General features: G+C 60.7%; 1 protein-coding gene across 3 annotated transcripts in view; it reads right to left on the reverse strand.

Moving 5' to 3' along the window:
- Positions 1-13,217, reverse strand: part of LOC122384298 (phosphatidylinositol 3-kinase regulatory subunit alpha-like) — a 151,731-nt gene that overhangs the window by 9,418 nt on the left and 129,096 nt on the right. Inside the window, exons 6-9 of one of the 3 annotated variants that reach the window (XM_043371575.1) lie at positions 10,036-10,145; positions 9,372-9,549; positions 4,033-4,167; positions 921-1,149 (exon numbers count right to left, since the gene is read on the reverse strand). In XM_043371575.1, the coding sequence (XP_043227510.1) occupies positions 921-1,149; positions 4,033-4,167; positions 9,372-9,549; positions 10,036-10,145 (652 nt within the window). Of the gene's footprint in view, positions 1-920; positions 1,150-4,032; positions 4,168-9,371; positions 9,550-10,035; positions 10,146-12,230; positions 12,309-13,217 lie in introns of those variants that run through there. The other 2 variants (XM_043371576.1, XM_043371574.1) reach the window with 2 other exon arrangements.

Here is a 13,217-nt window from a genome sequence, read left to right on the forward strand (position 1 = left end):
CGTCAGACCCCATAGCGGCGCCGGCCCGGCACACAATGCCGCGCCTGTTGAGCTAGGACGGTGCCGGTGCCGGCCGGACGGCCCGGCTCCGGTGGCCCAAAACGGGGCGGCGGCGGCGCCACGCACCCAGTCACAGCAGTTTGAAGTCGATCCCCCGACAACAAAACAGCCCGGATACACAGCGGTCGTTGGGCGTCCCCGGCCGACCCGACCCAACACTTCAGACCTCCGGTACACAAAACGACCCAATGTGAGAGCACATCAACCCCCGTACACAAAACGACCCAATGTGAAAACATATATCACCAGAGCAGCCCAACCCGGCTACAGGAGACACGAAACCGGACCCCAAACCAAAAGACCCTGAGCTTCCCAACTCCACTGCAACAAACCACAACAGAGGACACCAGCAGACCACACAGACCCCACACTAACCACAAACAACACCTCTCCACAGTCCACCCGAACGCCACAAGGACACTTCACAGTACACCTACATGTAGCGATTCGGCCGTCACCGTCTCACAGCAACATAGCGCCACCAGATAGGCGCGTGATACGGCCCGCCGGCCCGCGGCACCATTATCCGTGAGCGCTGCACGGCGGTGCCTAGCAACACACCGCGCTCGGGTCGTGGTGACCTCGTGAGGGCGGGGGGGGGGGGGGCGGGAAGGTCAGGCGAAGGCGAGTGACGCAACGAGTGACTCGGGGCGGCCGCCTACACACGACACGGCCGTAAAGACGAGAACTAGGCAGGCTCAGACATCACGACGGGCACGCCCAATCGCCCGAAAACAGCCAACACCACACGACACCAGCATGGCATGAGCAATTCCTGTCTCCAAGCTACACCCAGATACCCAGCCCTTCTCTGTAAATTCCAGCTCACAGTCACAGTCCCACGATCCCGACCCGCTCACCGGTGCAGCTATATCCCTGGTGGTCCGTTCCGATCAGGTACAGTCCACACACGTCGCAGGTTCGAAGTGTGCTGAAGCTGTCCTGTCGCAGCTGGTGCTCGGAAGCCGAGTGGCCGGCGGGCGGGTGGCCGGGCCGGATCTCTCCGGCCGCCCCGCCCTCACCCGCCTGTAGTCGGCGCACGGCCATCAGCAGCATAGTCTGGGTGAACGGGTCCTTGATGCCCATACTCTGAGGAAGCAGAGAGGGAAATGTTGTTAGAGGCATGGTCGTGGTTAGAGGTTGGTGCTATTAAACAGGCGAGATGACTGAAGGTAACACATAAAAACCGGCGTACACGAGGGAGAATAAAACTCAGTGGAAACATACAGCCAAGAACCAGCGCAGTGCCGGTCGTCGCGGAAGCATGGTGCAACGCTGCAATTGACGCGGAGAGGAAGCCGCCGGGTACAGATTAGAATCCAGTTCAGACCGACTCTGTGTACCCAGGCGCCAGCTCGGAGGGAGGGACGGGGAGGGGTTGTGTGATTTCGGCCACCACCGACAAGTACGGCGCAGTAGGGCCGGAGGCGGGGCGTGGGGAACAGCGTCGCAGCAGCATGTGACCCCCGCCCCGCCCAGCCGGGCCCCCGGGGGGGCCGCCCAGCCCCCTGACGTCAGTTCGCGGCCCAAGCCGTGTAGGCTTCACACGGTCTGCACGGGATTCATAAACAGCCGGCCATCATAACAAACCCTTGCTGAGGAGGCTGACACGACCCGGGTCACAGGAGATCGCTGATCGCCCGGAGCGTCAGCCGGTGTCAGCACGAGAGGCAAATCAACCCGGACGGAGGCGGTGTTTTGTATGCCGAGAGAGCGACGGTCGTCGCAGCGAGCAACACAAAAAACTTCGTACCGAGCGCCGCCAAAAACGCACATATCATTAGCTGCACGCTGGCGAGGCGCCGAGCACGCCAGCAACAGGACAGCGCTGCCGCCGGCCCCGTCTGACACGCAACCCCGGCGCGTGGTTTCTCAGCAACAGAGGGTCGCCCACGCACGTCCCACACCGCGCAGAGAGCCAGACACTCCAACAGACAGTCCGACATACCTACAGACAGCCGGCCGGGAGCCGGCCCTGCGGCGGTCGCCTCCCCTTCAGATACGGCTCACTCGGTTTATGGCTCGTAAAGTCACAGACTCAGCCGGAGGGGGACGCAGCGCGGCCGTAAAGCGTCGCACACCGGTTGCCATCGGCGCACAGCCGGCGTTGGGGCAGGTCGGCCCCAACAGCTGCTGCCGTTACTCAGCTGTGCTCGCACTCTCTGTCACTCAGGCTTACATGAATCATTGAGGGCGAGGGAAAAAAACGTCGAAAAAACGCCAAAACCACGCGGCGCTGTGGCGGTGCGACCTTCGAGTCACGGGCCTCGGGCGTGCTACAAAGACAAACAGTCAGGAGCTCAGAGGATGGCGGCCGATTTGGCGCGGCTAACCGTGCGCCCGGCGGTCGGCCAGTCACCAGGCCGGCCGGCGGGCCGCGGCGGCACGGGCGGCGGCTCGGGCCGACCGAAGGTCGCGCTATCGCCGCCCGGTCCGCCTAGTAACGGCCAGATAGCGCGGTGGCCTGTTTGCTGGCCGGCCGGCCGCCTGTCGCGGCGCGCGCGTCAACACGCTGTCCGAGCTGTTTATAGTTTACAGCCGGTCTGAGGCGAGACCGGGCGGTCGGGCCGACCGAGCCCGGACCGCCGCCGCCGCCACAAACCACGGTGCACGGCCAGCGCGGCGGTCCGACCGCCGGATCAGTGGCGGCGGCAGGCGCATCCAGTCGGTCGGCCCGGCCAATCGGGGGCAGGCCACGCTGCCTCCCAGCCCCTCCCCTTCCCGTCCGTCCGTCCCCGCGCTCCCCTCCCCTCCCCGCGACCTCGTTCCCCGCAGCACCTGGCCTCTAAACCAAACCGTTCGTGCCCGCCGGGCGCGCTCTCGCTCAAGCAGCTGGGCGTCCTCTCACCCGAACCGTTCGACGCTATAAACCGTTTGGCATCCGGGCGCCCGTCGACCGCCCGGCAGTTTCCCTCTCTCTCCTTTATTTCATTGTCCGTTTTTCAGGGCGCCCGGCGGTCCGGTCGTTTGGGGCCAAATTCGCCGCGCGGCCGGCGGCCGACCGCCTCTGCTGGCTCGCTGGGCCGAGGCCGCCCGGACGGCTGGCTTCCGGGCCGACCAGGCGGGGACGCCGACCAGTCGGCGGCGGCGCTGGCGCCATCTGCGGCCGACCGCCGACCAGAGGCCAAAGAAGGCACCACCGCGCCGACTCGGCCGGGCCCGGCCGGCTCATCACCCGGAGAAGGCCTCACGCGGGTGACGGACAGCGGTGCGACAGCGAGCGAGTTTCTCCGCTGTGCCGATACCATCTCCCACCCCGCTCTGCTGACAGGCCGGCCGCGGCGGATCGGCCGACGAGTCAGTGCTGGCCGGCGTCCCAGCCGCGAGCGATACCATCAGCGGCCAGCAGCCAGCGCACACCGGCCGACCGGCGCCGGTTCCCGGCCGGTCAGCTGACCGCCGCCGCCGCCACAGCCACCAGGAAGTCTCGGCCGCCGGCTGACCGGCGCGCGGCGCGCCAGCTCTCCGCCGGGTCGCCGCCAGAGCAGACAGATCTTCCGCCCGGCGCGCGGCCATCCGACACGTGCAGACGGATTACAGCTCATGAGAGCGGGATTCCCTGCCTCTCGCGGCGGCGGCCAGACGCCCAGACGGGCGTCCGCTCCGGTTCCTCCCAGGCCGGGGAGTGGCCGACCCGTCACGCGAGCAGGCGGCATTCCGCCGAGCGCAGGGGAGGCGGCCGGCTCGCGCGGTGTTGAAACCCCGCAAGGTCACCTGAATTCCATCCGCCGCTCACCGAGGTATTCGGCCGGGCGCGCGATCTCTCCCTCTCCTCTCCGCTCTTCCGTTCGCAGAACTGCCCGGCCCATTCCCGGAATGTGGGGCGTCCCGGGCGGCACGGCACGTGCACTCCTCCCCTCTCCCCTCCGCTGAGTGCCCAGCTGGGTGTCCCCTCCCGCCGGTGCTCCCCACAGTGCGCGCGGGACGCCCCCTGCCCGTCCCCGTCCATCAACCCATTCCCAGCCGACTTACCATCAATTTCTCCTTGTCCAGATTGAGAAGTTGCATACCATCAACGTTCATAGACTTCAAGCATTCAGCAGTAGATATCATGTTGATTGACCCCACCCATTCAAGCACATTGTTGGCCGTCCACTTGTGTATTGGCTGAAACAGAGGGGGAGAAACGATCATTAGCCAATGGTAACGACACGATGATAATGAAACATTCACACAGCACAGGGAGGTGGTGGGACGCTCGATGGCCGTTCCTATGGCGGTCGCTGACCGGTCCCACCCTCCCAGGGAGAGTGGGGAGAGCAGGGAGCGGCGGATAGAGCGCGCGCGGCCAGCGACAGGCCGCCGGCACACTGACAAAGGGAAATGGCACGCCGCTGTGACCGGCGGCACACACGCTCGGTTCGGGCCGCCGGCCGACAGTGCAGCGCTGGGAGCTGACAGAATATGCCGCTGGGCGCTGACCGTCCGAGCGCCGCGCGCGTGCAGAAGGTGCGCGCACCCGTCAGCTCAGGGCCGGGCGGCACACCCGGATCCAGCAGGCGGGGGTGCAGCAGGCCGTCCTGCTGCACCAGCTAGCTCATTATGCAGTTGCCAAGGGCGCACGGCCGCTGCAGCCGCCTTACGGCACTTTCAAAGCCGATGGCTCAGCATTTATTCGGCACCGAACAATGGCGTGAGCTGGCGCGGCGCACTGCGCGCAGTGGGGTCCGGTCCGACCGGCCACGGCAACAGGCACCGGCACCGATCCGACCCGACCCGACCGCCGCCTCCGCTCCGGTGCCGCCGCCCCGGAGCGCCGATTCGGTTCGGCTCGGCTCGGTTCGGTGCGGCCCGCAGCGCGGCTCCGAAGGCCATCCGGCCACCAGATGAGCGCCAGCCGGCCGGCCGGCCGACCGGGCGGCCATTTCTGGGCCACGAGCGACCTCCCCCGCCCGGGCGAGTCCAACTCGCCTGGCAACAGCCAATCGGAGGCCGCTGCGTGACGTAACGATCCGCTGCAGCGGCGACCGGCCGGCGGCGGGCGGCCGCCGGCGCCGCGTGCACCAGGGAAAAACTGACCGGCCCGTCCACCACCGCACCGCCATCCGAAATTGGCCAAGCCGTCAACTCGGCCTGCACGAGCGTGCGGCTCGTGCGACGGCCGGAACAGCGGCCGCACTCGGCGCTGAGCTGCCGCTCCTCGCCGGCCGGGCCTGGGAGCGCCTGCGCCGGCCAACAAAGAAAGATTCCTGGCCCGGTGCGGCCGGCCGGAGCGCGTCCTATCATCGCTCATCTCTCACAGGCCGTGCGCGCCCGGCGCCGCGACAGGCTCCGAATATTTCGGGCGCCGACCCGTCGAGCTCGACAAGACCCGCCCGACCTGAGCGGCGCCGCATCTGAAATGAGCCTGAGAGCCGGTCCGTGGGACTGGCCGGCCGCATGGCACACTTCGAGGTCAAGCACGGGTCACCGGCCGCTGCACTGAAGGCAGACTGTCGGGAGATGGGCTAGGGTTTAGGAGCATCACCTACTCAGGTGATAGGCCCAGTCATTCGATAATGACTGTGCTGCAAGGATTTTTGCAATACTGTGTGACGGTGACGGCCGTCCTGCCCGATGGGGCCACCGCCTCGGCCGCGCTGGGAACCAGGTCACGCCTCAGCAGCTAGCCGAGCGCCGCAGCCTGTCACAGCCATATAACCAGAAATGATCGACCACGTATAAATAGCACGGCGTCGGTACTGACATGGGAGGCGGAGCGGCTGCGGCGGCGGCGGCGGCGGAGCGGTCTCAGCCGAGCCGCAGCTCGCTCAATGGCACCTCATTCAGCGCCGACAGCACACAGGCGCCGCTATTTCCAGCGCCAGGTCAGCCGTCGCGGTCCGGGGGCGTGAGCGGACCATCACAGAGCCCCGCCGGAGCCGACGGAGCGGCGCAGAAGCGGCTCCGTCGGCCGAGCCTGGCGCACCGCCCGCTCTACCAGCGCTCTCACAACAAAGGACGCACGGTCGCCCCTGCGCCGGCGACACCCTCCGAACTCACTGCGGCCTCGGGCAGCCGCCCATCGCGAGTCCCGCTCGTGCCGCCACGGCTCGGTTCGTGACCATAATGGGCCGAGCGGGCCGGCCGGCCGGCCGCGGCGCAGTGCCGACCGCCTAGCAACGGCCGGTAGGGGGCGCGCGCTGCGCCGCCCAGAGCCGCTCGGCCGCGGAGAAACTGCAGAGAGGAGGGAGAGGAGAAACGGCCGGCGGACCGGGCGGCGCCGCCGGCGGCCGCGGCCCGGTCGTGTTGCCAGGCTGCGGCGGGCCAGCCGCGCCCAGTCGGAAATGTCACCCCGCTTCACCGAATCGAACGAATGCCCGCTGTGACGGTCGGCCGGCGGCGGCGGCAGTTCGTGCTGACCTCGGCAGGTCATCATCCCGACCTCGACCTGAACGCGGCCTGGCTCGGCAGGTCAGCGGCCTACCTTGGCCCAGGGCCGGCCGGTCGGCGCCGGGCCGAGCGGGCTCTCACCTCGCCCGGCCAGCAGCGCGCGGCCCTGGCGGCTGCGGCTGCGGCGCAGTCGGGCCGGCCACCCTTTTGGGGCCCCTCGCCCGACCACGTGGCTGGCCAACCGGCTCGGCTCGGGGCGGGCTGTCCGCCGACATACTGGGTCAGAGCTCCGCCAGCCGCCGGTGGAAGGTCGCGGCGCCACGGGGCTGACCGCCGCTCCATCACTCCAGTAGCGCCAGCGTCGGCCAGCAACAGCAGTCATCGCTCACGGAGCCGCCGACATCAGGCGCCTCTCGGGACCCCTGAACTGCAGCGCGGCACGTGGGCCAGGCCGCCACCGGACACCCCGCTCGCCCCGGGCCGGGTCCGGTCTCCGCGTTCCAGCGACCGGCGGTAGATCGCGCCCTCGGTAACGGACACCGTCCCCCGCGTGCACCGTGTCACCGTGCACACAGCTACCGGAGCGGAACAGGGACAGGACGCAGCCCGGGTCCCGGCCGCAGGTGACAGCCGACTGCTGTAAAATGGGCGACGACCTGGCCCAGAATCTGGGAAATGAGGATCGTGTTACGTAACGCACTCCCCTGTCCAAACGAGCGAGCGAGCGACCAGTCAGCAGAACGACCGACAAGCAGGCAGACCGGCGGTGGCTATTTGATGAACGCCAAGGTTCATGATAGCGACTCGAGAGACACGCAATGAAGCCACGCACCAGTGGCAAAGCGTCTCTACAAAGGCTGAAACGACTGTCTTGACCGTTGTAACGATTATAAAACTGGAAGACCGAAGCAGCTGAATAGGATGAAGGCTTCTTACATGTTAATCCAATTCAGGATAAATCAAAATTTTCCACCCAGCCATCGGCCAAGGAACGAATATGGAAGCGCGACGGCACCGCGGAAGGATCAGAGGTGCAGCTCAGCAGAATGGAAAAGCCGAGACGAGTCGGTTCGTCCAGCACGGCTCTGAAGACCAGGATCAGTCGGGCGGAGGGTACAGGCCGCCGAAACACTGCCGACTCAACACGAAAAGCCCCAGCAAACACAGTAGGTGTGGCACTTGGCATAGCACTCGGCACGCTATGCTACATAATTTACGGTAGGTGGCGCCGTCAAAATTGGCCTGCAGCAGGGGTGAGCAGGGAACAGCCGCAGTTGAACAAACAAGCCACGTAATGCAGACATTTACGTTGCGACATAATGACTATTCCGCAAGAAAACTAAAATTACTCATTGCTGGCACAAGGGGAGCGCGGACGCCTGTATTCCACTATCCCAAGTGAGAAATACGGCAGAGAAAAGGCTCAATCAGCACCCACTACGATCACGTGAGGGTCTCCTGACAGTGTGGTGTCAGGGACACAGCTCACGTCCGGAGGTGGGGAGATAGGTTTTGGTCCAGTCAGCATAGAGTCCAGCGGGACAGAAGCCACACCCAGGGCACAGGGAGGTGAGAGAAGGTGGCATTTGGTCCAAAGGCAGCGAGCTGACCAGGACAGAACATCAGACGATACCGCCTCTGGCAACCAGGCGTCTGGTGTGGTATACAACTCCGCCAATTCCACGCAGCGGGGACATTCAAAGGAGTCGACTCCACGCGAAGCTGGCTGCCCAGTGACGGCACGGAGCAGGACCGTGCGTCACGACATGTCGTCAGCCGTCACCGCTGTGCAGTCGGCCATATTTCGGGCCGGCGTCCTTCGTGTCCGCCAGTCGATACAAGGCGCTGTGGCCGCAGCTCGTTCCAGACCGGCCAACACGGCTCTCTCTCTCTGACGTCAGGGCCTGGGAGCGGCCGGCGGCCGACACTGGACCCGCGCCCCTACAGCGGCCATACATGTCCGCCAGCAACGACGATTGCAGGGTAGTCAATACCCACCGCGTCAGCAGGCAGGCAATTAACAAACCCAGTTTAGCCACGAAATAACTCACCGCCGCCAAATGTTGCACCGGTATTTCTAGACAAAGAACATTCATGTCGGGCCAGGTACCGCCGTCAGCTACCTTGTTTTCCGACAGTACGAAAAGCCAGCCGCGATCCCATCGTCACGAAGTAGACGATGTTCACAGGTGACGACGAAATCAGCTCTCCGGGAGTTCCAAGAACGCCCGACCGACACTGCCAGCGCAGGCAGCCCGCGGCTGCCGGCCCTGACCCGAGCTTTCCGAGCTCGCCGGGCCTCTGAGCCAGCTCACCATCCGCGCGCCCGCCGACCTTTCCCGAGCCGCCAGTCGCCGAGTCCTCCCTGGAAAGGAAACGCGACTGGAGCCGGCTGCCGGGGCAGCACCTGCGACTGGAGCCTTCCCGGCCGGCCGGACGGGGCTGCCACCGGCCGGCCGGACAGCGGCGCAGAGCACAAAAATGGAGCCGCGGCGCCGTACCGCGCGGCCCAGCGGCCAAAATTGAAGTGCCAGCCGGCTCACCAACATGACTCTGGGCACAGACGGGCCAGAAAATCGCCCTCGCCGCCCAGGAAATTGCCACCGGGTGCTAAATTCTAGATTGTTACAGCCTATAAGACTCGCAAGTGGTAGACCGCTTGGTCCGAGCATTCTAATGGCAATGTTAACAAAGCGAGCCAGCGACCTCCAAAAAATATGAGGTTATGAAGGGTCACATGGGCATGGGAAACATACCAAATGCAAAATGCTACCCGAGTTAACACAATCTTACTGCAATATGGTCAACGACACATAACTAGCAGTAGCAGCAACGTAGCAGCGTAACATCAAAATACAAGTATCCATTTCTACCTATCAAAACACTTCAAACGAAGCTCAACAAGCAACAAGTACACGGGAATGGTACCACTCATCTACTTTTTACTCAGGCTCGGGGTATCGGCTAGGAACGACGGTATCTGTCGGAGTCTGGCGTACCGGGGTTGATAACAAAGAACCCCAGCCAGGAACGAGGCTGGAGTAGTGGCAGGAGCAGGATGGTCGGCACCACGTCCTCCCAGGATATGCCGGTTCCAGGCCAGGAACAGGAGCGACTCCAGCGAGGTCCCAGCAGTGGCAGCAGGAGCACTGTATCTGCGGTAGAGGATGAGAAGGGCTCCGTGGAGGCGGGGAGGTCTGAGGTTAGAAAAGACCAAGACCGCGGGATAAGGGCGAGGGGCACAGTCAGAGTAAAGAGAAAACTAGGACCGAGGTCATTAGAAGGCTTTTGATGTTGGAGAACATATAAGAATGAAACGTACCCTTGGATGGAGTAACAATCAGTAGGTACTACAAAGGAACCCCACAGCCAGGCTTCTCTACAGAGGACATCTACGAGTAAGGATTAAGCTAATAGTTCCCTAGGAGCAGGTTGATGGAGCAGCAGTTGGTCAGGACCCAGGGAAGAGCACAGGAGTGCTCTGGGCGGGCAGAGTAATCGGAGGGCGGTGCCGGAGAGCGGCGACCGCTCGAGTCTGAAGTGAAAGGAGGGGTGAACAAACTGGCGTCGCCCGGAGCCGACGTGTAGCGGCGGGGCTAAAACAGGCCGGGACCGGGCGCCGGGTGACCTCAGGTCAGGTCAGGTCAGGTCAGCGGTACTCACCACCTGTTCGGTGAAGGTGCGGGTGGCCGGCGACTCAGCGGCCCCGTTCCGCTGACACGGGTACAGCGGACTGCAGCGCGCGCACGGGCCGTGGTACGAGCCGCTGCACTCTGTCGGAGAGACCAGGTCACACTTGTCACTGGCGTCGCCGGCGCTGCTACTGGCATTGTCACTGGCACCGCGAGCCGTGCCGCACAGCATGTAGTTATCCTTGTTGACGCGCGCAGCCAGCATCGCCGGGCTCAGGCGATCCTTCTTCGATGGCTTCTCACACCCGCTAGCACATTTCATATTTTCACTCGTGACATCGGCGCCCTTTGGCATCTTCTAGTAGCGCGTCGGGTACGGGGCGCGCTGCCGGCGCGGCCACCACATCGCACACTGCCCGACCGGCTCGAACCACTGTTGCCGAGTGGGCCCCCGAGCCGGTCGGCCGGCCAGCTCAGGGCCGCCGCGGCGGACACCGCTCGCGCATCCGCCGGCAGCGCCGCCCTGGCGGCCGAGCGCCGAACTAGCTTTGTAAGCAGCCGTCCCCGTCGGCCGGCCGGCCGCCCGACAACAAAGGCTGACACGGATGGGAATGCCGCAGGCCTTGATAGGGTCGCTAAGACCGACAGTCCGCGCGACATCAAAAATAGAGCACGCCTCACGAAGCTTTTGAGTTGGTGGAAACGTAACAATAGAGCTGAGCTGGAGGAAAGTCGCGGGTTAGGCCAGCTGGTGGTGTGTTATTTAGCTCCAAAACACCTGAAACACGTACCTACGGACCACTGCAAGCTGCCTAGGCAACATGACAACAAATGACTGAACATGAAATTCTTACAGCAAAGTTTGCAAACTTCGCAAGATGTAAGGAGCTCTGAAAAGCACGGCCCCGTCAATAAGAATTTCAAGCATCAAGTGCCAACTTATTCGCTTTTCTTACTTTTCGAGTCACAAAGTAACATCGTACCTACTAGTAAATCATTGAAGAGACCCCACGGGATGAAAATTCACACCCCGTATCTTCGATTCACCAGCGCTTATCATTTCAACAATGAAAGACCCACTGACGGCGAGCTCTCAATACTTGACCGACAAGCCGGCCGCTAGCACCGAATGTCGAGTGCTCTTAGGCTATGAAACCACCCTCTGTAAGTCTACCCCCCCCTAGGTAGGGCTTTCATCCAGCCAGCCCCTGGAATGCGATATGTGGTAGAAAAGGTAGACACACCAGTGTATGACTACACATAGTCCGGCCTATCTTGCATGACTACACACTACACAGTACACATAGTCTGGCCTATGTCTAGCTCCAATGACAGGCAGAGGTGCGTAGGTGCCGAATATCGTTTGACCGGTGACACCATTTGACATCGTTTGACCGGTGGGCCGTGGCCGTCTGGCGCACGGCCCGATCCGGTATATCTGGTGTGTTAGCCGGTTCGCCAGAGCGCCGCGCCGATCCATATCCCACAATGGAGCCGTGCATCCGAGCTGCCAGAGCCAGCCGGTCGGCAGAAATGAGCTCCCACACTGGAAAGCCGCCATCGGCACTAGAGTTGCAAAGTTTCCCCCAAAGGCTGCTACCGGCACCGCCACGCCCCACAAAAATTTTCTGGGATACCGGCATGCTACCACGCCCCAAGCAAAAAAACCGCCAAATTACCGGCATACTAAAAAACCTGCATTCTTGATTCTAGCTTATCCCTGCAAGAGATGCCACAGTTTGGCAGTTTCAGTAGGTACCCGTCCCACCCAGCAGCCATCCATTGTCCAACCACAAATACCAGCAGGCTGATTTTGGCTGAGTTGGCCCCACAAATACCCACAATTTTGAAACTCAATTGCAATTGCTGTTAAAATATCACCTGTAATCAAAGAAGTATTGCCTACAAAAAAAACTAACACATTCATCAAAAAGGTGAGGGCAAAAAGGACTTGAATTACTGAAATGTGTTTTTGAAGACTGGACAGTGAGCAGTTATCACATTTACATTTCACAGGTGTTCTACTTTTCCATATTCTCCTAACATGTTGCAGGCACCAGCCAAATGTTTAGAATCTAGATGGTCAAAACATAGGTAAACAAGTACAGATTCGGCCATCTTCCTAACTGAGGAAGCGAGATCAACATCTACTTTTTCCTATCCAATATGGCTTGCTGGTTCGTGAATAATATACGAATCATGTAAAAAAATGCGTTAATAACTCACTGGTCCTGAGAATAGTCACCAAATAATATGTAGGTACAAAAACGATATCTTCCATCCTCTCCAACCTCAAGCGGGAGCAAACACAAGAGGATGTCGAAACAGATGCGCCATAACAGAGGCTTTTAACCAGCTGATTAAAACGCTGCAAAAAAGTTTAACGACTGCAAGCTACTGCCTTGTGAATGATTATGTTGATAAAATTTAGCCAACACAATATTAAATCATAATGAATTCAACATTTTGATTGTAATTCACTACAAGAAAATTCATTTCTCTTCAGTTATTCAACCAAAAGGGTATATGAATAAATATTACGTCATCAGATTACATCCATTCATTAGGGGAGAGAGAATCTTAAAAGTAAATCCTTGGTTGTCTAATTATTTGCGCCACTTTGTGTCAATTTTGCCTGCATGATGTGTTTTCTTGTAAAGATAAGACAAAATGCCAGTTCAAATCCATTTTCATTTAACTATGGGACCAAAGTCAGGCTCAGGGCTACCTAACACCTGCCTTTTCAGATGGATTTTCAGTGTCAAATTCTTTGAAGAGTTTCTCAGACCACATCTCATGATCTCAGGACTCAAGGCCAGTTTCCAAACATTGTGTTTTTTGGTGTTTTGATTCCGCCTTTTCCCCGAGGGAATGTTGTCATGAACTTTTATTTAAGATTATGAGCATATTTTTAATTGACCGAATCCTCAATGTAATCTGAATAAAATGACAAATAGCAAAAATTCGGGTATATTCGATCACAGATCTTTGTCAACCGATACCAGCAGGCGCCACAATTGTAGATGTCAAAATACTTTTTGTTCAGTACACATGCACAACAGTAGATATGTCCTCAGGGAAAAGATTTATGGTTGATAATTCTAAAAGTCGCAGCAGTCAAACATAATATGTACAGGGAAAAACCTATACACAAGATTAAAGTGCGTGTGTGCCTAAGCATATACGAATTTAAGATGAAACAATACTTGCGGA

Source organism: Amphibalanus amphitrite, unplaced genomic scaffold, assembly GCF_019059575.1.
Source record: "Amphibalanus amphitrite isolate SeventyFive unplaced genomic scaffold, NRLGWU_Aamphi_draft 000185F_arrow, whole genome shotgun sequence".
Lineage (NCBI taxonomy): Eukaryota > Metazoa > Arthropoda > Thecostraca > Balanomorpha > Balanidae > Amphibalanus > Amphibalanus amphitrite.